General features: G+C 32.3%; 2 protein-coding genes across 2 annotated transcripts; one reads left to right on the top strand and one right to left on the bottom strand.

The window, feature by feature from the left end:
* Positions 1-2,465: 2,465 nt before the first annotated feature.
* Positions 2,466-9,731, top strand: LOC113397516 (monocarboxylate transporter 9-like). The gene is made up of 6 exons (XM_026635905.2): positions 2,466-2,806; positions 3,033-3,303; positions 3,959-4,297; positions 4,458-5,054; positions 7,312-7,503; positions 9,558-9,731. Exons 1-6 carry the CDS (start codon positions 2,729-2,731, stop codon positions 9,683-9,685), a joined length of 1,605 nt encoding a protein of 534 aa, XP_026491690.2. The 5' UTR covers positions 2,466-2,728; the 3' UTR covers positions 9,686-9,731.
* On the bottom strand, positions 9,692-25,095 carry LOC113397121 (uncharacterized). The gene is made up of 4 exons (XM_026635279.2): positions 24,782-25,095; positions 10,984-13,996; positions 10,624-10,685; positions 9,692-10,282 (listed from the first exon to the last, which is right to left on the bottom strand). Exons 1-4 carry the CDS (start codon positions 24,794-24,796, stop codon positions 10,244-10,246), a joined length of 3,129 nt encoding a protein of 1,042 aa, XP_026491064.2. The 5' UTR covers positions 24,797-25,095; the 3' UTR covers positions 9,692-10,243.
* Positions 25,096-25,450: the final 355 nt, after the last annotated feature.

Raw genomic sequence — 25,450 nt, 5'->3', positions numbered from 1 at the left:
AAAATATATTCCATGTTATTTAAACAAGTTTGTCAAACAGCTCGTTCGTTGCATATTAAAAGTAGAATCTTAAAATCTAAAAATAAAATGAAAACTGCTTGGGATATTATAAGTTCGGAGACAGGCAGAATGAAGTTTGATGCAGGGCAATTAACCCTTAATATAAAAGGGAATATTGTAAGTGAAGATTTGGATGTGGCCAACCAAATCGAAGGATATTTCTCTAATATTCCTTTGAATACTACTAAAGGACTTAATGCGTCACCAAATGACGCCTTAGACTTACTTAAGTGTTACGTTCCCCAGAATGAGTTAGAATTTTCTTTTGAGAGGATAACTCCGTACGATGTATTAAAATAATTTTAAACATTTCATCTTAAAAAAACCAGCGATTTATGGGATCTATCAGTTACAATTATTAACAACGTAATTGTCGACTTGGCTCCTTGTTTAGCTATCATCTTTAATAAATGTATACAATTTAGTATTGTTCCAGATCTATTAAAATTAAGTAAAGGAATCCCATTATTTAAGTCCGGTGATAAAAATGACCCAAACAATTATAGAATTGTTGAATTGTCTATATATAAATAGAGATCGGTCTATACCGATCTCTATTTTGCCTGTATTAAGTAAAATTTTTGAAAAAATCATGCTTAATCAATTGTTGTTATACTTTAACTCGAATAAACTATTGCATTCTCAACAGTTCGGTTTTACTAAAGGTCGCTCGACTTCTGATGCGGGTATAGCATTTGTTGAGCACATTTATGATGCGTGGGAGAAGTCACAAAATGCTATTGGAGTTTTTTGGGACTTATCAAAAGCTTTCGATTGCGTTAAGCATGATATTCTTCTAGAAAAACTTAAATATTATGGAATCTAGGGCCCTGCATTGAATTTTCTCCTACCTTAATGAAAGAATTTTGAAGGTTGTTGTTAACGGTTGGCGCAAATGGGTGTACCACAGGGTTCAATTTTAGGACCTCTCCTGTTCTATATATATTTAAATTTACCTTATTTTGTAAATAAGACTTGCGACATTGTACTGTTTGCAGATGATACATCCCTTATTTTTAAACTCGACAGAAAAATAATAATGTTCTGTCGTGGGTTCTTGGTTGGTTTGACATAAATAATTTGGTACTAAATGCCAAAAAGACTAAATGTATATTGTTTTCTCTGCCAAATGTCAAATCAAATTCTTCTGCCGTCATTTTGAATAATGAAAGGCTTGAGTTTGTTGAGTCGACGGCCTTTCTAGGGATAACCCTTGACTCCAAACTTCAGTGGGGCACCCATTTGTATGTTCTAGCAGGGAAACTAAGTAGTGCCACTTATGCAATAAAAACAATGAGAAAACTCACGGGCATAAGTACTGCTAGACTAGTTAATTTAGTAATTTTCACAGTCTTATGTCATATGGAATGTTGTTATGGGGTAATGCAGCAGATATTGAAATAGTATTTATTCTGCAGAAAAGAGCTATCCGAACTATTTACAATATTAGCTCTAGGACATCATTACGCGAAAAATTTAAAGAAATAGGTGGATTAACTGCTGCTTCACAATATATTTATGATAATATAATGTTTATACAGAAGAATATACAAAAGTATTCCATAAAAGCTGATATACATACTATTAATACAAGAAATAAGAATAAACTTGTAACCCCTACTTTCCGTTTGCATGCGGTGCAGAGAACGTTTTTGGGCAATGGTATACGCGTATATAATAAGATACCGGGAAACCATTTACGAAATTTAAAAAGTTTATTAAGACTAAATTAATAAACAAGTCTTATTATTCATTAAATGAGTACTTTTTAGAAAAAAACGCCTGGATTTAGGCTCGGGTTCCATCACAGGACACTAATAAATAAATCTATTATTTGAAAAGAGCAACTATGCGAGTTTCTTGCTGTTTCTTCTAGCTGGAGGCTGCTTTCCGAAACGGTGGTAGTTTTTTAAAATCGACGATTCAAAAACGCTTCGTTGTGAAGTTTACTTGAATAAAATTTATTTGATTTGATTTGATTTTAATGGTTCACCTGTTTTGTTTCAACAGCTTTTTTCTTGAGCTGAGCAAATATTACAAAACCTTAAACTTTTTTCGACACTGTGCAAACTTGTTACTATTAATAGAACGCATAGGACGGAGGAACACTAATTTATATTTATTAATAAATAATATATTTTTATTTATAGACACATATTTTGTTTAACTAATGCCTATTGGTTCGATGCTAAAACAATTAAAAAAACATATGATATGTTTTAAATAATCGAGAGTGTATCAAAAATTAATTTCACAAAATAAATATAATTATCATCTGTGTGAAAAATGTTTATTATTACAAAAGACTATGTAAATATGTTAGTCTTAGTGCCAATAGTACGTTATTTGATAACAGGGACATTTTAGTCGCTCTGATAACAAGTGTCTGAATGTATAGTTACTTACTAGCCGTCGCCTTGTAACAATACGTGCGGGTACGCTCTGAGCCTACCACGAACTACGAAATAATACAGTGTTTAGTGCCATCAGATCCTCTATAGAAAAGATAAATTGAACGGGTAGTGATTACGAATAATGGTTAATAATAAACGCCGTGATGGCGGCTGAGTGAGCTTGTGAAAGTGATTCGACTTAAGACGGACTTTGTGGACAACTCTTATTGTTCAAGAAATGTGACGGTTTCCCACCCGGAATCACTTTCGTTAAAATGTCTCGTGCAATGAATAAAGTGCCACCCGATGGGGGGTACGGATGGGTCGTCACTTCCGCCTACGCGTTAAATAATGTAAGTGTGAATATATAAATCGTATAATTGAAAAAAATTAAGGCCAAACTGAGATAATTATTCGTCTCTTGTCTCCTAAATTGTGAGAAATACAGATGTGCATTGAATCTTATAAAAAGATTATATGTGGTCATTAGACCATGAAACGTTATAAAAAAATATTATTAAATTATCTTTACCTCCGAGATTTCTAGCATTTATACAAAAATATTTTTTTTTGTTGTAGGTGGTGGTACTGCCTCTTATAGTAAGCTTCGGCTTGGTCTTTCAAGAAGCCTTTGATGAAACTGACTTGTCTGCAACACAGGGGAGCCTCGTTATCGTCTTAAACCATGGAATCGGAATGCTTCTGTCATTTTTCGGAGGACCCGTACTTTATCGCTTTGGGTACAGAAAAGTAGCAGTTGTCGGGGCTTTATTGGTCTCATCCGGCCTTATATTAACTGCCCTTGCGACCAACTTCTGGCTGTTTATAATCTCTTACAGTATTATTAATTGTAAGTACAATGCATTCACAATAATACATTCATTCGATATTGAAGTCTGTTTTTTTACTCATAGCATTTCACTATATTTCCTAAGGTAACCGTTTTGCTCCGATATTCTTGAACTAGACAAAAATAAGTAGCATCAATTTTTTTTTTCAATACATTAATTCGGGCTTATAGTTTTATCATAAGAAAATGCCTATGATAATAATCGGTACCGACATTTGAACAAATATTAGAACAAAAGGATCATCTCGCGCCTCGCCTTACAAGTGTGTCAACTAAGCATGCCACAAATGATTTTTTGTATAATATAATCAATATATAATTATGTAAAAGGCAAAGATACTAATACTTGAAATTTAAAGTAGATTTATGTTTCATAATATCTTAAACAACTCAAATTCAATTTTCGACTACATCAAGTCGACTCCTTCATAAAGTCACAATTTTAAACATATCGAGGCAAAATGAAGTAATGAAAACGCACTAGTATACTATATATATAGTACTTGTCTTGTGTATATATATTTAATCTATTACTTGTGATTAAATTGTATGTTTTCCTCGAAAAGTAAATGAATAATTAACTCTCTATGACTTGCCCGCCTGCTTTACAAAAGAGAAATAGCATAAGATTTATTCCCTGACTCTTCATTTACAGCTATGGGGGTTGCAGCAGTTATGGCAGCCTTTTCATTAGCAATAAATTCGTACTTTAAAGAAAAAAGAGCACGAGCTGTTGGCATTGGCATGTCCATAACAGGATTAGGAGCTATTTTTATGCCATTACTAATGAGCGTTCTTATTTATACGTACGGTTGGAGATACGCCGTTCTAATTTTAAGCGCAATATGTCTTCATTCCCTCCTAGCAGCATGTTTACTTAGACCGGCTAAGTGGTACTTAAAAGATCCCCAAATATCAGAAGAAATGGTTCCATTAAACAAAGATCTTAGCATAGAGCTAGTAAATGGCAGCTTTACGACATCGTCTAAACAAGGTAAGGAGTTCGTTCAAATTAAAGTAATCCTCGTACAGACCCCAAATATATGGGCAAGAAAATAATGATGGTGATATTTATCACCCAACTATAGGAATATTAAATGAATTGTATAATCTGTTAATATTTAATGAAAACACTGTTTTATTTCTTCTTTTAGGAATTCATTCACTGCCTAAATTAGACGAATCTATTGAAAATGGTCTACCACCACCCAAAAGTGTTTCTATGCGAGCTTTAAGTGGTTCTAACGGTATTATCAATAGGAATGCGATTTCGCATCCCGATATACGAAAAGAAACATACGAAATGCCTCTTGCCGAATCCAAATATAAGTGGTGGGAATCTCAAGAAATTAATTTGGGTAGCTCCATAAATATATTCAATGAAACAGAATATGATAAAAAGGAGAAAGAATTAACAAAAGACTTGTCTGAAGAAAAAAAATCGAAAGGATTTGTACAAAAATTTATAGATTTCTTCGATCTAACTCTTCTGAAAGATCCAATATTTATAAATATACTAATAGGGTTATCATTGGCTTCGTGCGTCGAAATAAACTTTTCCCTGTTGCTGCCTATTATACTCAAAGATATGTTGAATTTTGAGACGTCCGATATTGCTAAGATTATGGCCGTAATAGGGTTCTCCGACACTCTGTTTCGGCTTGTATCAGCGTTCATCGGAGAGTGGTGTCACAGGCCTCCTCGAGTTATGTACCTAGTATGCCTGATGATAATCATCTTCACGAGAACAAGTAAGTACTTTTAGTCATTTTAAAATAATATATTAACTGTTCTAAGTAACAGGAAAACTGCTAACTTTACTTAGTATTGTTGTGTTACGGTTTGACTGGTAAGTGAACCAGTGTAATTTCAGTAACAAGGAACATCTTAGTTGCCAAGGTTGACAGCATACTATTGATGGAAATAGTTAATATTTCTCATAACGTAAATTTTTATGGACAGTGGTCATCACTTACCATGGGCTACCCATTTGTTTGATGCCCTCAATCAAATTTAACCATCTGTTTCCAGAAAAGTAAAACATCTCTTACCCCATGCCTGCTCTAAAAACCTTAATTTTTTATAATATTTCGGTACATTTTTTCTACATCACCGGCTATTACATATTTATGACATCGGAATCTCAAAAAAAAGTTATTTATTAATTATAACACTATATAATTACTTTAATACATTTAATTCGCGACATATATTGGCAACGGTGTATTATATTATTTTTGTCAAAAAAAAATCCACTCGGCATGAACGCTGTTATTATATACATAAAAATTATTTAAATAAGAAATTATGTTAATTGTCTGCGCAAAAATGTAGTCGCTTAGAAAATACTTAATTTGAAATCATTCTCTGAGATGAAATATGTATCACTCTTCGCTAGACGTAAATTAAAACGTATTAATAATAAAAAGTATTTTATGACATACACACGACGCAATCAGCTTCTATAAATATTTATGTAGCGTTGACGATTTAAAATAAAATAAAATTTATTATTATTTAATTAATAAATACATAAATAGTTGCCAACTTCACTGTTGTGGACTTCTTTGCCAAATTACATCCGACCTGTAGACGTTCGAAGGTGAGGGAAATCCAAACAAACTTTATAAAATAATTAAGTGTGCCATATAAATACGTGTCCGTGCCTTTTGTTATTACTTAAAACAGCTGGTAAACAAAGTGGTCATCACTATTGGCACTTAACAATATTAACCATCCCTTACATTGTCATTGCACTAACCTTGCAAACCAATATGTCATGTTTCTACATAAATTTACACTGGCTCCCTTAACCAGATGGGCTTGCATAAAGCCGTACAATCAAGTATAACTATCTGAAACGAAACATTGTAATACAAAGTCTACAGGACATGCACATGTCGTGAAGCTCAGCGCGGAGAATACATGCACAGGTTTAACCGAGCTGGTGCGCAACCGACAGTTTATTTTGATATATCCATAAAAGTTACACGCCGCACAAAGTACCCTCAGACCAGGTTCAGTACCCTCATGGATGGAGTTATTTAGTTTAATTATTTTAGATTATATATTTATGTATACAATGTTTACAATTGATTAGCAATGACTTAGATTTTCTGGACTTACGCCCTTATGTATTTAAGCCCGAACTCTAATTCGTGCTTTGTGTTTACCTTTGTGTTTCGAGTAGATTGATTAATTATTATTGATGATACTACTTGTGATATTATGTAATATCACAAGTATCTCTCGATTGATTCAACTCTTGCTAATCATAATTCGGATTAACAATTATAATTGGCAACGTTTGTGTTCCAAATCAAGGGCTAATATTAACTTTCATTAATTATCAATTATCAATTAATTTCTATATCATATTGCTATGCTGACCCAGTTCAGCTTTACGATGTTGATATCATTATCAGTTATTCTACGCCCAAACATCAATAATTATTTCTATATTAGCTCACAACATCAGTAAACCAATTTATTCGTCTGCATTATTTGCTAAAACAATAATAAATAATATTAATAATACCTAATAATTAATACTCAAAACATTTATTTTGATAATGTGTATTTATTATGTAATTGTAACAAGAATATGTTAACTTGAATCTAAAAAGTAATTTATAAGTCTTATATACAATAATTAACATTTGCCTAATATATGATATATGTGATTTCTTCTACTAACTCTTGAGGCAACGAATAGAATAAAAACGGAACGTTAGAAAAAATTATCTAAAGAAACTATTGTAAACATTGGAAATAAAAAATATATTTATTTCTACACGCTGTATAAAGAATACATAAGAACAATCTCGGTACAATCTTCAGATGATTTAGATTATCAACCCGATTAACATATACTGGTATGTAATTTCGATGCAGCGATCAGAACTAGGTTTTAATGAATTTAATATAAATCCCACAAACGAAAATTCTAAAATACACATAAACGAAACTGACATAATCTGTTAAATTTGTTTATGTTTTTATTTCCAGTAATGCTGTTCACGACGACGTTTAGCGGCATGCTCTTTGTAGCGTTCTTGATAGGAGTGACTAAGGGTATACGAACCGTGTACATGAATATCATAATCCCGAATTATGTGCCTCTGGAGCGGCTGCCCTTCGCTTCTGGAATTCAAATGCTCTGTAATGGGATCGTTATAACCACCATCGGTTCACTCTTAGGTACGTTTTTTTTCAACTTATGTTTCATTATTATATTTGTATTTTGTATTTTTGAAAATATGCATGTGACTCCATCAATCCCTGTTAGAGCAATTAGCTTTAATTATTCCGGAGAGAAGGTGTCTCTGCCCAACGGTTACTCATTTCCTTGTCTTTTAAAATTGTTGTTATAAGTTAAAACATGACATTAGCTGGTGCAGTCCGTTATTCGATCTAACTTTATGCATTGAGGAAAAAAGGAATCTTTGTAATTACTTTATAGTATTTATTATTATTATTAGATCTTAATTTAAAATGTTTAAAAAAATACTACGATTGAATACTGAAATAGAAATTGCGTTTTTTGTCTTACGTATCATATTACATATATATATATATATATATATTTGTCTTTATTTTATATACATTTTTAATTTTGAATTTATTTTGTTTATGATATGTGTGAACACGAATTACCAAATTACAAAATTGGCCATTCAAGTTATGTATATGATACGTAAAATGCTATGCCATATATATATATATTAATATAATTAATAAATATATGTTAAAATCGAAGAGATATTATATTACATGCTATATATATTTAATTATTAAGTCATTTTGTTAAGCGTACTCTTTTATTATCTTGTTTTAAATTGATATTTTTATCTTGTACGATTACATTTTACATTATATTGCATTTGCTTTACTCATGAGGCCGAGTTTAAAATAGCATTAATCTGATTAAATTTTAATACAATAAATTACCATAATTACTTACTGACGTACTTCGTGTTGGGACTTTGTGCAAGCCCGTCTGGGCAGGTACGAACCACTCTATGGTAAACAATTCTTACTGTGTCTATGAGCGGTGATGAACACTTATGTATATAAAAATGATAATACAATATATATATTTATTAGGTACAAAAAATGTTAATGTATATAGTAGTGTTGTTTGTCTCGTCCCATCGGATACCCTATATTGTTTCTAAAAACCACAAGCTGAAGCCATCATATTTTATCAATACTTCATAAAAATAAAATTATTTTAATTTAATTCAGAGATAAAACTAAAGTAATTCTGAAGAATCGTGTAACCTAAGATAAAAATAATATTTTCCCGTCTGTTGTCATGCGGATTAAATAAATGTTACATCTACAGTCAATTCATTAAGTCTCTCTTAGACTTTGTTGTTTAATGTTAATTAGACTAGCCGACGCTGGGCCTAGCTCTGAACGCAAAACTGAAAGTACTTGCTACCAACTGCTTGTAATAAGAAAACAATTATATTTATAAAAAGAAGTGCGACACATCAGTAGCGAATTTTATCGTCAAACAATTATCTGTCATAAATGTTTTATCAGATAAATTGAGGTCGAGATAGCGGCTCATAAAAATATATTAGAAGTTATAATTACATAACACAGACGCCGGAGATTCGTATGGATGAAAAATCTACTTATATTTTAAAACATATTTATTTATTATATTCATATTTGTAATTCTTTTAGTCTAAAGTTTATGTATGTTATGAAACGATTTTATTACTTAAACTTTGGAAAAATCTAAGACAAATTTAAATAAACGTACCATTTTCTGTACTAACATTGATTGCCCTATTTTCTAGAAGTATAACTGCACACTTCTAGAAAATAGGTATAAATAAATAAATACAAACCCGTATCGTCATGAATCCTTTTCCTCAACGTCCACCACTAAACTGCCCGTGATATTTGCTTGTGATTTGCACTGTACATCTAATGTAGTGCTGTGCAGAGGCCATAGAAACACATGGAACATAATATCATCCAACAAACGCAGGTTTTCCGCACAAACTTTTCCTTCACCGAAAAACACTAATTCAGCAAGTAACGAGTCAATCAATATGGATTTTGATTAAAATAAAAATACAAAAATCTGTTTTTCATATTATATGAGATGGAATTGTCATTAATATTTTTAAATATCCTCTGATAATCCTCATTTAGCGCAAACAAACTCTGATATAATTTATTATAAATTAATGAAATGTATACTTTATTGAACACAATCTTTTTATTTTTTCCAGGTCGCTTCCGTGACTTGTCTGGATCTTACAGGATGCCCATAATTATTCTGAATTTTGTTACGTTTTTAACAATCATCTTGTGGAGTGCAGAGTTTATCTACTTCAGGATAAAGAACAGAAATAATTAACAAATATCTGAATAGAATGATTTATTGTTGGATGTTACATTAGCTTCTTATACATAAATGTTTTAGTTACGATGTAAATATTATTCACTAAGATATACATCACTTCATGCTTTATAACTTATGTACAAAACTGTTCGTATTATAAATTGTACAATACAATAATTTTAAACCTAAAAACTCATTTATTTACAAAGTATATTTACAATTATGGGCCGTTAGTAATTATGATAATCGGTTTATTACATTTTGGATACCAAATAGCAACAACCTTAAACTTAAGGAAAGCTTCTATAAGTTTCAGTTTGGTAAATAAAACGAAGACAAAGACCTTACTTTGGTTTATGTTATTTTAAAATGTATTTACTATTAATTGATCAAATTATGAAGGAAACAACTACGTATACTTCATAATTTGCTCATGTGTCTATTATAATTGCACTACTTGACTAACCACTATTTAATCAGTCTGTGATAATTAAATATAAATGTCTTTTATTTGTATAAAATATAGCAGTAAACACTGTATGGCATTGCTACCATTGATGAGGTCCTTCACATTCACTCGTCAACACTATCAGCTTTTGAAGATTTTTCCTCCTGAAATGAGGGGATTATTTTAGTTTAATTAACAAAGGAGATCATTGTTATAAACAGTGTCATAGAATGAATAAATTATACCTAATCTTTTTTTTTAGATTTAACTTTAATTTGTTAAATAAGATTTTATCTTTAGATACTTACGGGACTTTTTAAAATAGCTCGAAACGAAACTTTTAAGTTATTTAAGATTTATCTTTACTTCATAGATGGTTCATAGATGATACCTGGGTACCTATAGACTTGCATTGTCAAGTAACAATAATCAAATAACCTGCCTAAATTATGCCTGCTCACATCAATCAAAAAAATTATTTGTAGACAAATTAAAATGAACTTACCTTAGTTTCCTTATCTGAGTCTTCTTCGAATGATGAAGAATTGGGATACTCCAGGTTATTTACTGAAACAAAATACAATTTAAAATATATGACAAATATTATTTTTAGACTAACTCTCAATCGCGAAATTCTCAATATATGTATACTATCACTAGTCTATGTAATAAGCTTCACGTCAACATTACCTTTTTTGTGTGACGTTGATTGTGTGTAATGAAACCAGAACGATTATCATACAAAAAATAGCGAAGAAATTGCACTTTGGCCTGAACTGATTAGATGATTGTATTGAAATACTGCCAGTAATACGATCGAAATTTAGTTATTCTAGATCATTTACTAATTTTATGTTTTACTTACTTCTTCGATGCCATCCTTTAGAATAACCATACGGTGATTCAAGCTTAGTAGATTCTACTGAGTCTGCTGTAAATCCGTACGAAGGTCTGTTAGAAAAGCGAGGTGAATGAAATGATAGATCATCTAAAGAAGAGTCATCATCGAATTCCTCTTTTTTTAATTCCAAATTTTCACCCCCGTAATCATATTCCTTTGTGATATTATTTTCCCGCCATGGTTTAGATGTAACGACGTATACTTTTTCATTTGTCAAGGGTGATATTGAGGTCTGAATATGTCCCCATGGAGCCGGGGTCGTGGTCTTTGCGCTCCGAAAAGTAGAAGCAGCCGTATAAATATGTAACTTTTTAGGACCTTCTGACACCTCGTTCTTGTCACTGTTATAACTATTTTTTGTCATTTCAATAACATTATATTCTTTACGTTTAATAGGAAAAGAATTTGTCCGATTTTCGGTGACTGTGTATTGTATACTGCTCGAACCCTCGTGATCGTAAGAATCAAAATTATAATTACTAATTTCAGTATCGAAGTTTGTAACAGGACTGATTGTTGTAAAGTATTCATCAGGTATCTGCTTCGCATACTTTTCATTGGAACGCGTTTTCTGCGGGATGCTATAGTGCTTGGAATACTCTTGTTCCGTCCAGTCATCTATTGTATGCTGTAATTTTATAATGTCAAACGGTGGCTCTTTAACATCATAAAAATCGATAGCTGGTGTATTTATTCGTTCTGTGTCATAATGGTCGGTCATAGTTGCCATCGGTGTCTCAGTTGTTGCTGTATTGCTGTAGCCTTCAGTTGCGACAGTAAGGAAACTGTTTTCGGTATTTGATTGAATTTTTCTAGCTTGATATTCCTGGTCGTTATTCGTGAAATCAATCTGATTAGGTGAAAAATTATTTTTAATGTCATCATATATTTTTTTACCGTTCGTATAAGGCACTATAATTTGAACTATTTTAGGATGATTTTTATTTTCCTCCTCGGCAGTTGCGTGAGATAAATCTTCAGTGTCGCGTGTCCTACTTGTATCCCAAGTGTTTAAAAAAGTTGTTTGTGTTGGTGATAACGTTGTTGGAATATCATCGTATATTTCATATTCATTTTCTTTACTTGGAGTTGTTCTCGAAAATGCAAAGTTTTTATAATTTTTATGTGGTGCACTAGGCTTTAAATAAAGTAGAGGTGAATCGATGTATTGCAAATTGCTCTCAGTGCGATATTTGTCTACATCTTCATCTTTAACTCCTCGCAAATCAGCAAAGCTAACTTTGTGATTAAACGGAACTTTGGAAGATTGCTGCAAGTCGAAAGGTACACTCGCATCATATAAATCATTAGTAAACCCGATACTTTCAAAACTCATGTCTGGGTTTGATTTTGCTGCTGATATGTGATCTTCGGAAGCTTGAGGAGATATATCCCGTATTTCATCTATTTCATGCCCATTAGCTATGTTTCTATAAGCTTTAGACTGATTCATATTTCTAAGTTGATCGATATCAATAACCGGTGACTGAATAAAAGTTGTAGGATACTCTATAGTCTGTGTATATTCTGCAATAGGAACACTCTTCGCTATGTTAACCTTGTTTTGTCCAGACTGCAAATGGTTTATACCTTGAACAATGTTTGGGGGATATTTTGTTGATACTGTCCGAAACGGTCGTGCATTAAAAATTGGAGGTAGCGGCGAAACACTGAGGTTAGGTAATGCAACTGGTTGCAGTGTGTGAATATTTCTTCCTCTATTTAGGCTAAATGGTGCAGGGTTAGATAATGCCATAGTTGTGTTTGGTCCTTGGGCTTTTGTAAATATGTCAGGTAATACTTCAGTCATTATCTTAGAGGATGCAGCACCAGCAGCTGACACGGAATATGGATAATCTAAATGGTACGTATTGACAATAGGTTCTCCATAAGAATTTCTAAAACCTGTAGGATGTGTAACTTTAGGAAGTTGAAATTCTGTAGCTGGTTCTATTTCCCTAAATTCATCTATATTATTTTGTACCGGCAAATGCTGATTTAATATTTCGGGATTATAAACCGTTGAAACTGGGTTGTGTGTTGTTGATGGTACGGGATTTCTATAATTTAATGAAGGACTTGTATATATGAAAGGGGATGATTGATGTGCTGAATCTTGTGTACTATAAGGTGAATTATGTAGTTGGAAATTCGAACCAGAACCGATAGATGTATTTGGTGGCTCGTGTGAAGAATTATCAGAATATGGAGCACTTGGTGGAGTTTGACTAGCAATATTTATAGTGTGGGTAGGACTTGGAGGCCCGTAAGTAGAACTTGGAGTTCTAAATTGAGACAGACCTGGTGGTCCGTAGCTGGTATGAGGTACACCAGTTGAAATTTGAACGTGTTTAACGTTATTATTCTGAGTGTTGAAGGGTACTGGTACGTTTTGCCCTGAATAAGCATTAGCTTTGGCTGTTGGACTTGGGGGTCCGTAAGTAGGATTATTACTTTGACGTCCGCTATCGGATGCTAAGTCATATCGTATAACCGGGATCCAGGGCACTAAGTTACATGGATTACAGTCTTTCTTTAAAGGCGCTATGTTATAATTGTAATTTATTTGTGGTTCTAATTCGGATGCTGTTTGTTGAGACGGAAAAAGCCAGCTAGAAACTTTTTGGAATAAATTTGGCGATGGTGTCGTCGTAAATGGCTGAGGTGCCGGTACAAAGTTAAAATTGTACTGCTTGTAAAATGGCGCAGGGAATTTAAAATCTGTCGCTGGTGCTATAGGAGGCGCTGGAGGCGGCTGCGGCGGGGGGGGCTGGTACTGATATCCGAAGTCATTATTCTGTCGTATTTTCCCCGTTCCTCCGTGGAATGGTACTGGTAATATTGGCAACAGCGGCGGCGGCTTCAATATGTCTCCAAAATGTGATGCAGTTTTTCCATTGTTACTGTTATAATTGTATATATTCGTTGGTTCACAATGACATTTGGCTAGTATTGCGATCAATAAAACCGGAAGTATCTGAAAGCATACAAAGAAACATTTCAATTAGCATAATAAACATTTCGGTTGATATTATTGCTTTATTAAGAAATTACAATGACAGAAATGCTTTAGGAATACGTTCTTTAATCCAACTCATTATGAGTACTAATATTGTCATTATAATCTAAGTTCAATAATGTAAAATATCTGATATACATAACAATTGACTGATGATAATTATTTTTGTAATTTTATTTCATTTAACTACGCGCAGCTTAGTAGCTGTAATTAGCTAGAAAATACAGTGAAACCCGCCGAGCACAAACTATTGTGTCCAATTCCCACGAACTAGTATTCCAGCACTTTTCTCTTTTCTCATTCATGCCTCATTCATGAATTTAAAAAAAATCCGAAAATCCAATATCATTTCTTATCTAAGTATCTAGACCAATAAATTATTGCGTTTTTTTTTTGTAACGTCCAATTGAAAATACTGCCGTATACCGTACTTAACGTATATTCTATTCCAATGGAAGTAGGAAAAAAGAGAAACAAACCGTATTTCATGCAATTTGCTAATAACTCCGCTATATTGTGGACTACTAGGAGTTTATGATTAATATATATTTATTTATAATAGAACACTATTACACTTAACTACTTATTTCCAAACTTCCGATAACAGTTTCGTCGTCGTTCAAAACGCCAAAACCATAGTGAATATCATAGATTAATCCAGCTCTCGACCAATGATATCGCGTCCATTTTGCTGTCAAATGTGGTTTATTGGGCTTTTCTCCTCTTATGGTTGGAATAGAGTATATACTAGAAGATGCTGCGTGCTTCTCAGTTGGATTCAGTATATAATATTATTATATAAGTGCCTACTTCATATCATATTATTATTCACAATGAATACAAAGTATTAAAGTGTCCAAAGATATAATAATATATAAATTGATAAACTACTATTTTTAATAATGTTTGATTAATTTTAAATAAAAAATATTTTGTTTTTCTTTAATTAAATAAACTGTTCACCGACCAAAAACGAAAATATAATTACATTTTGTATCAGTAAATACACTAAATAAACGAGCTTAATAAGTTCAGATATAAAAAAAACTGACAATATCTTACAGTTTAAAATGTCTTATTACATTTACATTCATGAATTCAATGAAAAGTTTGTTAGTAGTAAGTATGTTAGTCTGTTAAATATTTTTACTAACTAAAAAAGTTTGAAGTCGCAATTATAGTAGAAACAGATGATACTCTTACGTAACTGAATGTGTAGTCTCTTGAAGAGCCTTGTATGCGCATAAACTTTAATTAATATGTCTTACACGAATTTGAGTGTCACCATTTATAGCAATAACCGATTCAATTGTCGTATAAAGAATTTCGTCATTTTGCTTTGTTGGCAACTTATTTTAGCATATCTATTGTCTTACGATCCGTTGCTAAATAAGATGGAATCCTATTTAAAAAACCTCATATAAAAAGTTACAATCGTCATTATAACTTATAACAATAAAGAGACCTAACTAGAAGTATAAAGAGTTGAAATTTACTTTAAAAAAAATTATATATTTTAGTAAATGTAACGAAAATTATGTCAATAAATTTTCTTCGTCTAATAGCTTGTCGGTTAAAAATAAATATGTAATATAGTAAAATACTTCAGTTAAATGAAATTGAGAAAGATCAATATAAAAAAAAAGGTCATCGTAATTTATTCGAATGCTCTTATTCGAAAAACAGAAGCTATACTGAACCCAAACACATAAATAATCATCAAAGTCGGTTCATATAAAAAAAAAATATTAAGAATTTTCTTTAACAAGAATTAATACAATAATAATTAATTATTATTAAATCAAATCAAACCCAATCAAATGTTATATTCCAGTAAACTTTGCAATAAACCATTTCTGAATCGTCATAGTTCATCTCTGTCTATCTCTATTAGAAGCTTAAATACATTATTTGGTAATGTAACAGTGTTCTTGTTTATATTGCTATGATACAAATAAATTAACATACACACAGTGTCACAAACATACAAATTAGCAGCAGTATCGGTTTTACATATTACATATTAGTGAAACGCAATTTACCGACATTCACTACGATGACACGAACATTGAAAATGTACAAGGGTCATTTAAATAGTGAAAGTTACAAACGTTAGCATAAAACTATTGTTAACATTTAGTCAATCTTGTCTATAAATGGTTTTTTTAACACTTCATAATTTAGTTTCAGGAATCAAAATTAATCTTGATAATAAATAAATCATACGGTGCGTATCGTTAAACAACGATTACAATATTATGATTAAATCTAATTTAATTACCGAGGCATGATATTATTGCATCGAGTTTCTTTTTCCGCTTGTTATTCATCCTTTCCTTGGAAGATTCGTTTCTATAATCAAATTCCGCATGTAAAATTTCGCTCGATATAAGATTACATACGATAAAAACATATGCGTTTAGATCGTATTCGATTTAATTGTATTTGATAAATAACATGTATTAATTTTTGAAAATCTCACTACTGAGTCTTGACAGTTCTTCCTTGTAGAATATCCTTCAGTACGAGTAACTTTTATTTTAATTAACAATTGAATTGTAAAATTATTAAATGGCAATCAAAGGCGAAGGTGAAGTGACGTCGATAAGGTATATTTTGATTTTTAGTGATTAAAACAGATAGCAAAGTTCCGCAATTAGACCAAAGACTCTTTTCCACTAAAGCAGATGTTTAGACGCATTTTATAACGAAACAAAAGCTTTTGATATGCGAAGGAAAAACGAAATATAGAAGTAGTAATAAAAGGAATGACTAATATTGGTTTGTTTCAAAAAACCGATCCAGTGTGAGTCGAACTCCCGCCTAATGTTCCACGCAACAGAAATCACACTTTTCAAATTCGATTGAAAATATAAGTTATATAAGAAACGAAATGTTTATGTGTATAAACTTAAACTTAGTGTGCGATATTATTTCATTGTAGTAATAGAAAACAATGCGAAGAAAGCGTTTTTTAAATAGTTTCATGTAATAAACAACAGTATATAGTTCTATTTCGTAAGAACTCGTAAAATATTGTCAAAAACACCGACTTACTTTACGGTGGAAAGTTATTTCGTTATCGTTTTTTGTATCATAAGTAGGCGAACTGGTATATGGATCACCTAATGTTAAGTGGTCACTATTGCCCTTAGACATTAATGCCGTAGAAAATTTAACCATTCCTAACATCGCTTATGCGCCATCTTAGGAACTGAGATGTTGTTCCTTGTGCCTATAGCTACACTGACGCACTACTACAAAACGACCACAACAATACTAAGTATTACTGTTTGGCTGTAGAACTTATGATGAATGTACCCAGAAGGGCTCGCACGAAGCCCTAATACCAAGTAAACGTACCTTTAAATCAATGGCGTATATTACTTTTTGACATTTCACTAATATTCTGCGGTGAGACAGGAGATTCTTAGAGAAAAGATCTACAGCTTGTGTACAGTAGGTACTCGCAGGGGACATTCGAAGAAGCCCGGACATTGAGCTCTTATAGTGGAGCTACTTATTATAGTGGAGCTGCATATTATATAGTGGTGGAAACCTAAATCTGACACGAAAGCTACGGTTGTGTAATAAATATAAAAAGGGAAAAACATATCAATAAAAATATTATATATTAACTATATACATATATTGAATAACAGTGGAAACACTCAGTTTCGAAACATCAATTGAAATCTAAACTCTTCAAAAATGTTTATCTTATAATTCCTCAGAATAAAAATAAACAGACCAAGGTAAATGACCCTACAGTGCTTAAGATGGTACGATAACACCAGTCCCTTTAAGGGCCAAAGATCACGCCGACTCAGGAAGGTTTATGTTGATATATAACTAAATTTCTACCCGTAACGATAAGCTGCTAGTCGACACCGAAAACACGCGGGTTTTAAGATTGTGATTTCGAAAAAACCAAATCGTGGAATTTCACGTGAAAAAATCTCGACTAGAATGAGCAAGAAGAGTTAGCAAGCTATAATAAAATCCATATAATATATATGTGAAAAATCTAGAGTATTAAATGTATTGTCACCAAACCAAACGTCAAATTTGAGCTAAATCAGTTGTGCGGAGCAGAGAACAAGTGCCTTATTACTTAAAGGGAAAGTGATAGTACTAAAAATAAGTATTACCTATAATCGCAGGAAAATACTTAAAAAGGGCCCAATTGATGACTTCCTGCTTTTTGAGTCGGATAATTGGGCCGCGCTGTATGACTCTTACAAACTCTTACAAACCATTAAATAACAACTTGAGTGATATCCTCTTTGTTTTATATTTAATAAAGCGTTTCCTATTTTTTCATAATGACACCTAATTTCGGATTTCTTTAAAATATGATAAAATAATTGTAATAAAAAAAAATACATAGATATATGGATACATTTGGCAATATTAAAACACTTTCTTATATCAATACTATGAAACCGGGTCTTGAGAGTAAGCATTTCTGAAAATCTTAATGTTAAAGTAAGGAAGTTGACAGGGTCCTGTGCCTTAGGGCTGAAAATACCATACCGGTATTTTACCTGTTCACCCATTTGGTTAGAACCCCGACCGCTCGCAATAGAGCTCTTCTGCCGAGTCCACAGAGAGTCATAGTTGTTAGAGGAGGCTACACCACGGTGTCGTGAACGACGGCAACACTTCACGCCACTAATCCAGGTTTAGGTTGGAAGCGAGGTCAAGCGGCGGCCGTTCAAGGTGTAGGTGGATCGAGTCAGGGCTCTGATCTAGCAAGCCCTGATTTACAGATGGGAGGAGGCCATTCGGGCGCACTTAGCGCTGTTTAGTCCCACATATTCCCACGATAGACTAAAGGTAATAAAGAGTGCAACTAAGTTCGTGTACACACATTGATAACACTTTATTCAGACGGACATGTTATAGTATGTGTAAAATCTACATACACGTCTGCAATCACTTTAGTTCTTAACCAAGAGTCGGGGTTCATAAATACATTTGAACTATAAACTGTAATTGGTCTTATTATACATACATGCATCGTAGTTGCATCACAAAGCGGTAAAATTGAAAGTAAACGTTTATACATACTCTGAAGTTCAACTCAAACACCGGTAACCGGTTTTATCACAGATGATAAACGAGAGACTCAGGAAATAAGTAAATTTGTTTTTATGCATACGTCATGCGAAGAGGAAGAAATCGTTGAAAATCTTTTTTAACGATTAAGTATAAACGTCTTAAATACATTTTAGGTAATTTTATATAATATAATAAGCTCGCAATCCGCGCGAACTTGGTGAACCCGCGTCTTTCATCTCATAATTAAATACCTTAATAATGAATTATTTATAACTATAACCCTGGTAAAACTAGAACTACTCATAATATTTCCTGTTTTATATATCACACGGATACTGTGTCATCATCATCCTCCTGCCCTTATCCCGATTTTACTTGGGGTCGGCGCAGCATTTCTTCCTCTTCCATACTTCTCTGTCGGACGTCATCTCACAAGTAACATTCTTTCTAACCATATCGTCTTTCACACGGATACTGTGTCTTATGTCTAAAAGATTAGATATAGTTTTTTTACAATATTCGAATTATAAATTTACTGCTACAGATTTGATGCTTTCCTTCATTATGTATTTTGAATAATTTCGGGTTCAAACCCAGGCAGGCACCACTGAATTTTCATGTGCTTAATTTGTGTTTATAATTCATCTCGTGCTCGGCGGTGAAAGAAAACATCGTGAGGAAACCTGCATGTGTCTAATTTCAACGAAATCAGCCACATGTGTATTCCGCCAACCAGCATTGGAACAGCGTGGTGGAATATGCTCCAAACCTTCTCCTCAAAGAGAGAGGAGGCCTTTAGCCCAGCAGTGGGAAATTTACAGGCTGCTAATGCTATATTAATTATTGTGTTAGCTACTTGAAAGCTGCTACTATTCACTATATAAGTATTATAACATATTATGTAGACCCAAACATTGCCTTCTGGCGTACTGTCAAATATTATAGATACCATCATAGACAATGACATATAGATATACACAATTTTACTAGTTTTTAATGTGATTTGATATATTCTTAACACACTAAAAACTTTTGGAAAATTACGCAAACGAAGTTAAAATCTCATCAAAGTACCGTCAGGCCAAACAAGTTATATACGACGTTGATTATACTATACGAAATAAGTTCTTACAAATACTGTTGTAATTTATATGCCAAGTAACTTAGATTAATAAAGTCTATTATACATATTACGCTGATATTATGAACTGTTTATAATGACGATAACTATACGTTTCCAGTCTAGACTACCTCTATGCTTTTGCAAGCAAAACTCATTTCAAACACCCCATATAAAAGTATTTGCTCTGATAATTTGAGATCTCATATTATTATATTACTTAGTAGGACTTATCATTAGTTTTTATGTGTTTCAAGATTGTTTACGGTGACAAAGACACAAAAAAAACATTATATATACAGTAAATATATATTGTCTACATCTTGGCCAATATAGTGTTAGGCAGTTATAACAAGTAGTTTGTAATACATTTTAATAAAATTAATTGGTATGAATATTTAATCATACATTTAAAAAAGCCTTTATGAATTATTTGTGCACAAATAAAAAATAAACTTACAACCTGTGAATGTCGAATTGCTTGACTAAGATATTTTCCCTTCTTAAGGATTTGGAGATAATTCCAGCTCAGTTTCAGATTTTAGTACATAATACAATAAAGCTATAAGAAAATCTCATGGAATATGTAAATCTAAGGTTTGCTCTTTTTTAACTTCTTCTTTTACAATGGAGTATGTATAAAACTTACAAGTACATGTTATAAGTTACGGCAATTCAAATGTCGTACAATTAAAAATGTTAATAGCTAGTCAAAGAACTAATTAAAATGAAAGTATAAACCGTTGTAATTTAGAGGGAGGAACCCATCGTTTATTTTTATGTTTCGTAATGAAGAGAACAAATAATTTAACGTATCCAACAATAAATGACAAGACATTAAAATATCGTTTAAGAGAAATTCAACAGATGACCATGTCAGAGCAAAACGTTTATTAACGAATGATTCAAATTGCTTAAGAATACGTAAATGTCACAATTATGAACCATTACTAAGAAAGCGATACGATGAAAAATTGTAATCGTGGTTTTTATTTATTTAAATTATGTAACAAAATAGGTTTAAACTTAGCTGTAAATAATTTCATAGTAACTGATATATTCGAATTGGGAATAGAACTGTCTGTGCGGTCAGAGTGCAAAATAAGTCGAGATCATTGCATTTCTTAAATTAAAAGTTAACAATATAGAGCTGTACATTAAGTCGATGAATAATCTGACGTCCCTTGGATAAAGGAACCGATTTACGGAAATCCAGGTGAAATAAAAATATACGAAATATACGAAAAAAAAAAGACTAAATTATTTATTTATTTTTCTGTTTACTAACAATTCACTTGAAGAACACTCAGTACTTTTCATTGATATCGTTGTAATACCGTATACATAATATCGCATTAAAGTATTATTGAAATAACTGCAGCGCGACGACCATCGCGCAATTTTAATTGAATGCGATTTAACGCCGGCGAGTAATTATCGTGATCAACTGCGTGTTGATTTACATTAAATGCACTTATTCCGTACTCTTTTTCATTACGTACAATTGCATAAAACTGTCCAATGTAATTTGAACAAATATAAGTAACAACAAGGGTGTTGACTCGTTTTATAATTTTATAGCTGTCCGTCCCAACTTCTGTCGGGTAAATTTTAAGCAATGAGAGATTAATCAGTCAGTTAAGCGCTCAGATGTTTTTATAGTACGAAGAGAAAGCTATCCTCAGGATGTGGCAGCACGTTACCGAAACCTGGTGAACCGCTCACTCACAAAATAAAAATCACCGAAATCTGTCAATCCATTTAACAGAATGATTACGAACACGCACTTAAACTATATGTTTAAAGATTTAGAAGAAGCACTAACGCATAACGCGTCGTATACATAAAGATTAAAATGAACTTTCATATATACACTCCCGATGGTAATTATAAACTTGTGATTCATATTATGATCATCGAAATCCAAAGGTTAAGTGGATGGTTTCATTCAATCAACAACACAATTACACAACTCGTGGGATTTTACGAAATAAGCACCACAACCGCTCTATAGTGATAGGTGAGAAAATACGCTTTCACGAACTTTAAAAGAATACATTCCCAGACGTAACAATTGCATGGAACAATGATTAGTTCAAGAGCACTGATGTATTATGCTCAGTGACATTAGCGGATGTCGTGAGATATGGTCATGAGCCGTTTAATGTTGGGGACATGATCCTCACATTAAGAGTCCCAATAAACCGTATTAGGTTTTAGAAAATTGATGACAAATGATCATGTCAATGAATTCCCGTATATGAGCGATTATTTAGCTTTTGTTCAAAACAATACTGCTAAAATATTGAAATAGAATTCCAGAAATCTATTACAATAAACATATATATCTGTGTTTCTGTTTATAGCGTGATTGAGGCTTTTATAATTACAGACAGGGGACATAACGTATTAGTTCCCATTCCGGGAGCATTCATGGTGTATATAGTAATATTTTCTATGCCAATGTCTCTATCACGTCACGTCATCATGGCAATGACGATAAAGACCAAATACCATCCACACATTTGATAACCACACAATTAAAAAAAATCCATAAAACACAATAATTACGCCCTTTGATTACCGATATCAAATTAAAAAAAAAAACTTAATATTAGTTCGTCAAGGTGACATTGTATTGTAAATATAAGAACATTACAAGTTAATAGTGTATTCTGTTAAAGAAAATGTGTGTCTCAAGCGTCTCGATGTCTGTGTGTCTCGAACATCAAAGTCGAAAACGAAAGTGAGACGCGCACGTAGTAAATAATAAATGAATCGGACCCAAACGCATTTCAAATTTAATTAAAAAACTTAATCCTACTTAAAATCGATAGGAAATATTATTATTGGTGACATTTATTATAAATTAAATTAAATAATATAACTTGGATTATGTAACGATTCTTGGATTTAAGAATTCTTGTATTAAATTTTCAAAACACAATAAATATATGCCAATTTATTTGTGCTTATTGTAACCATTACGCTACTTGGTTTAATGTTAATTTAAAAAAAAAAACAATGGTTACCAGTACTCGTAAATATTGCCAACGTTTTTTTCGTTTTTTTTATTCGAAATATATTACCAATTATAAAACTGTAGTTTGTTGCAGAACTAGAAAAAAAAAACAACTAATTGATTACGTAATTAATATATTAGTAATAATGAAAACTCACAATTTGTTTACGAGATTATTTATAGAAAAACTAGTTTCTGCCCGAGTATTCGATCGCGTGTGAATGATGCGTTAGATACCCTTTAATATCCTCTACTATACCGCTGATAACATTTATGCAAAATTTCATCATGATCGGCTTAGTAGTTAATACGTAACAAACAAACTTACTTTCGCATTTATACCTAATATTAATTAGGATTTATAATTAAAAAAGCAATGCTTTTCATACAAAACGAGACTACAAATATAAAACTGTAAACATAATAATAATTAGTTACCGCTAATTTAGTTGTAATTTGAATAAAACTCACGATTACCGGCCGCGCACTTTAAATACTTTCATTTTCCAAACAATCCAGGCGAACTTCCTCATAACACTAGACGTGTTATTACTGCATCACGCATGCGTCTTGATTTTTCCTTCTTTTAAACGAACTCGACGGCGACGTCTTGTCCGTTTAAACGAAAACATTTTTTTTTTCGAATTTCTCTTAGTGTCAGAATACAATCATGAAACGATGAAATTTCGTCAAATCATCTCCACGAAATCGCTGCGAGATGAGCCATTAGTTTCCCTAAGCAAGCTTTGCTTTTTATTCAAGCGTTTACGTCGCTTATTGGAATTACAAAAAAAAATACTTCGGTCATGCAAAAGCCTGGTAAGCGTCATCATTTCCTTTAGATTGTTTTGAAGCGATTTCTCAGAGAATCAGCAATTAACTTTCGTCATAATTTCGGTCAATTTCTCGACAACTTTTGTTTTGATTCATTTTAACCACTTTTAAACTATAAATATTTTTCATTGTCCGTCCCTCGTTTATCGTTATCAACTTAAGTGTTAGGTTTTTAGGAAGTAAAACTTTGCCATCATTAAACACAGAATGCGTCGCTTTAAAAGTCTAATGGAAACCGATATAAATTACTGTTGTAAGACAATACTGTACTTATCACCTTAAAAGGATTTGGGTTGCTTGGGGTACTCGTTACAAAAACTTTATTCTAACGAGAAATAAAACTTACTTAATTTATTTACTAAGAAAAGGTTTGCAAATAAAACGTTTCACAGAATGAAGTCGTCTTGTAGAAACATACATTTTAAATTTAGTAAAATTCTAAACGCTCTAACATTTTATTTAATATAGTTATTGGTATTTAATTTATAGAACCTCATTCAAATGTAACAGGTAACGTACATGTAACGTCTACCATCATACGCTTATAAATCTTAAAATTCAGTATTAATAATCCACAATGTTAATATGAAGCACGAAATTATCTATGCCCATAGAAGATAAAATGAATGTAAACAAAGATAGGCAAGTAACTTATCTAAAGGTACATCAAAAGTTCCTGAAGTAAGGTCAACAAAAAACTCACCGGCGCGACCGCCATTATCTCCGATTATCTGATAGGTATATATAATAATCACTTTGTCTGTTTGATCATCACTCAAATATGATCACCAATGACGATTCCAATGTTACAATACTGCACTCCAGTTTTCATATCACATAACACTAAAAACGTTCACCCATAATCGACTTTTAACGTGTTAACGCTCCCGGAGTTGCGGAGGTATAAGCGTTCTGGTAAAGCACGAAAAAGTCAATGGTTCCCACGTGAGAGAAATGCTCGAGTGAACAATGGTGGAGGCTGCGCGCGAGTCGAAAGGTGGGCAAAAAGCGAATGAGCGCGGGCACGATGCGCGCACGGTGGAGCGGGAGTTTACCTACCTGCTGACCCATTTCGTCCAGCACGATTTATTTACAAATCATGAACCTCGGCAGCCTTACAAATATCGAAAAAATTTTTTGTAGATTTTAGACGAACTAATAAATCATTTATTTAATTATATATATTATCATAGAATTTACTTAAATGTGCGCTATTTATTGAAATGACGCTGATCACGTCAGAAAACCGCCAGAGTAATTTACTAAGTAGAAAATTGTAAATCATATACGATAATTAAATATATTAACTTTCTAAATAATATTTGCAAATAAAAATATATTAAAAGTCATATTTTTATGAGGTGTTAGGTAA

Source organism: Vanessa tameamea, chromosome 3 (assembly GCF_037043105.1).
Source record: "Vanessa tameamea isolate UH-Manoa-2023 chromosome 3, ilVanTame1 primary haplotype, whole genome shotgun sequence".
Classification (NCBI taxonomy): Eukaryota; Metazoa; Arthropoda; class Insecta; order Lepidoptera; family Nymphalidae; genus Vanessa; species Vanessa tameamea.
This window is presented reverse-complemented; position numbering and strand designations above follow the sequence as displayed.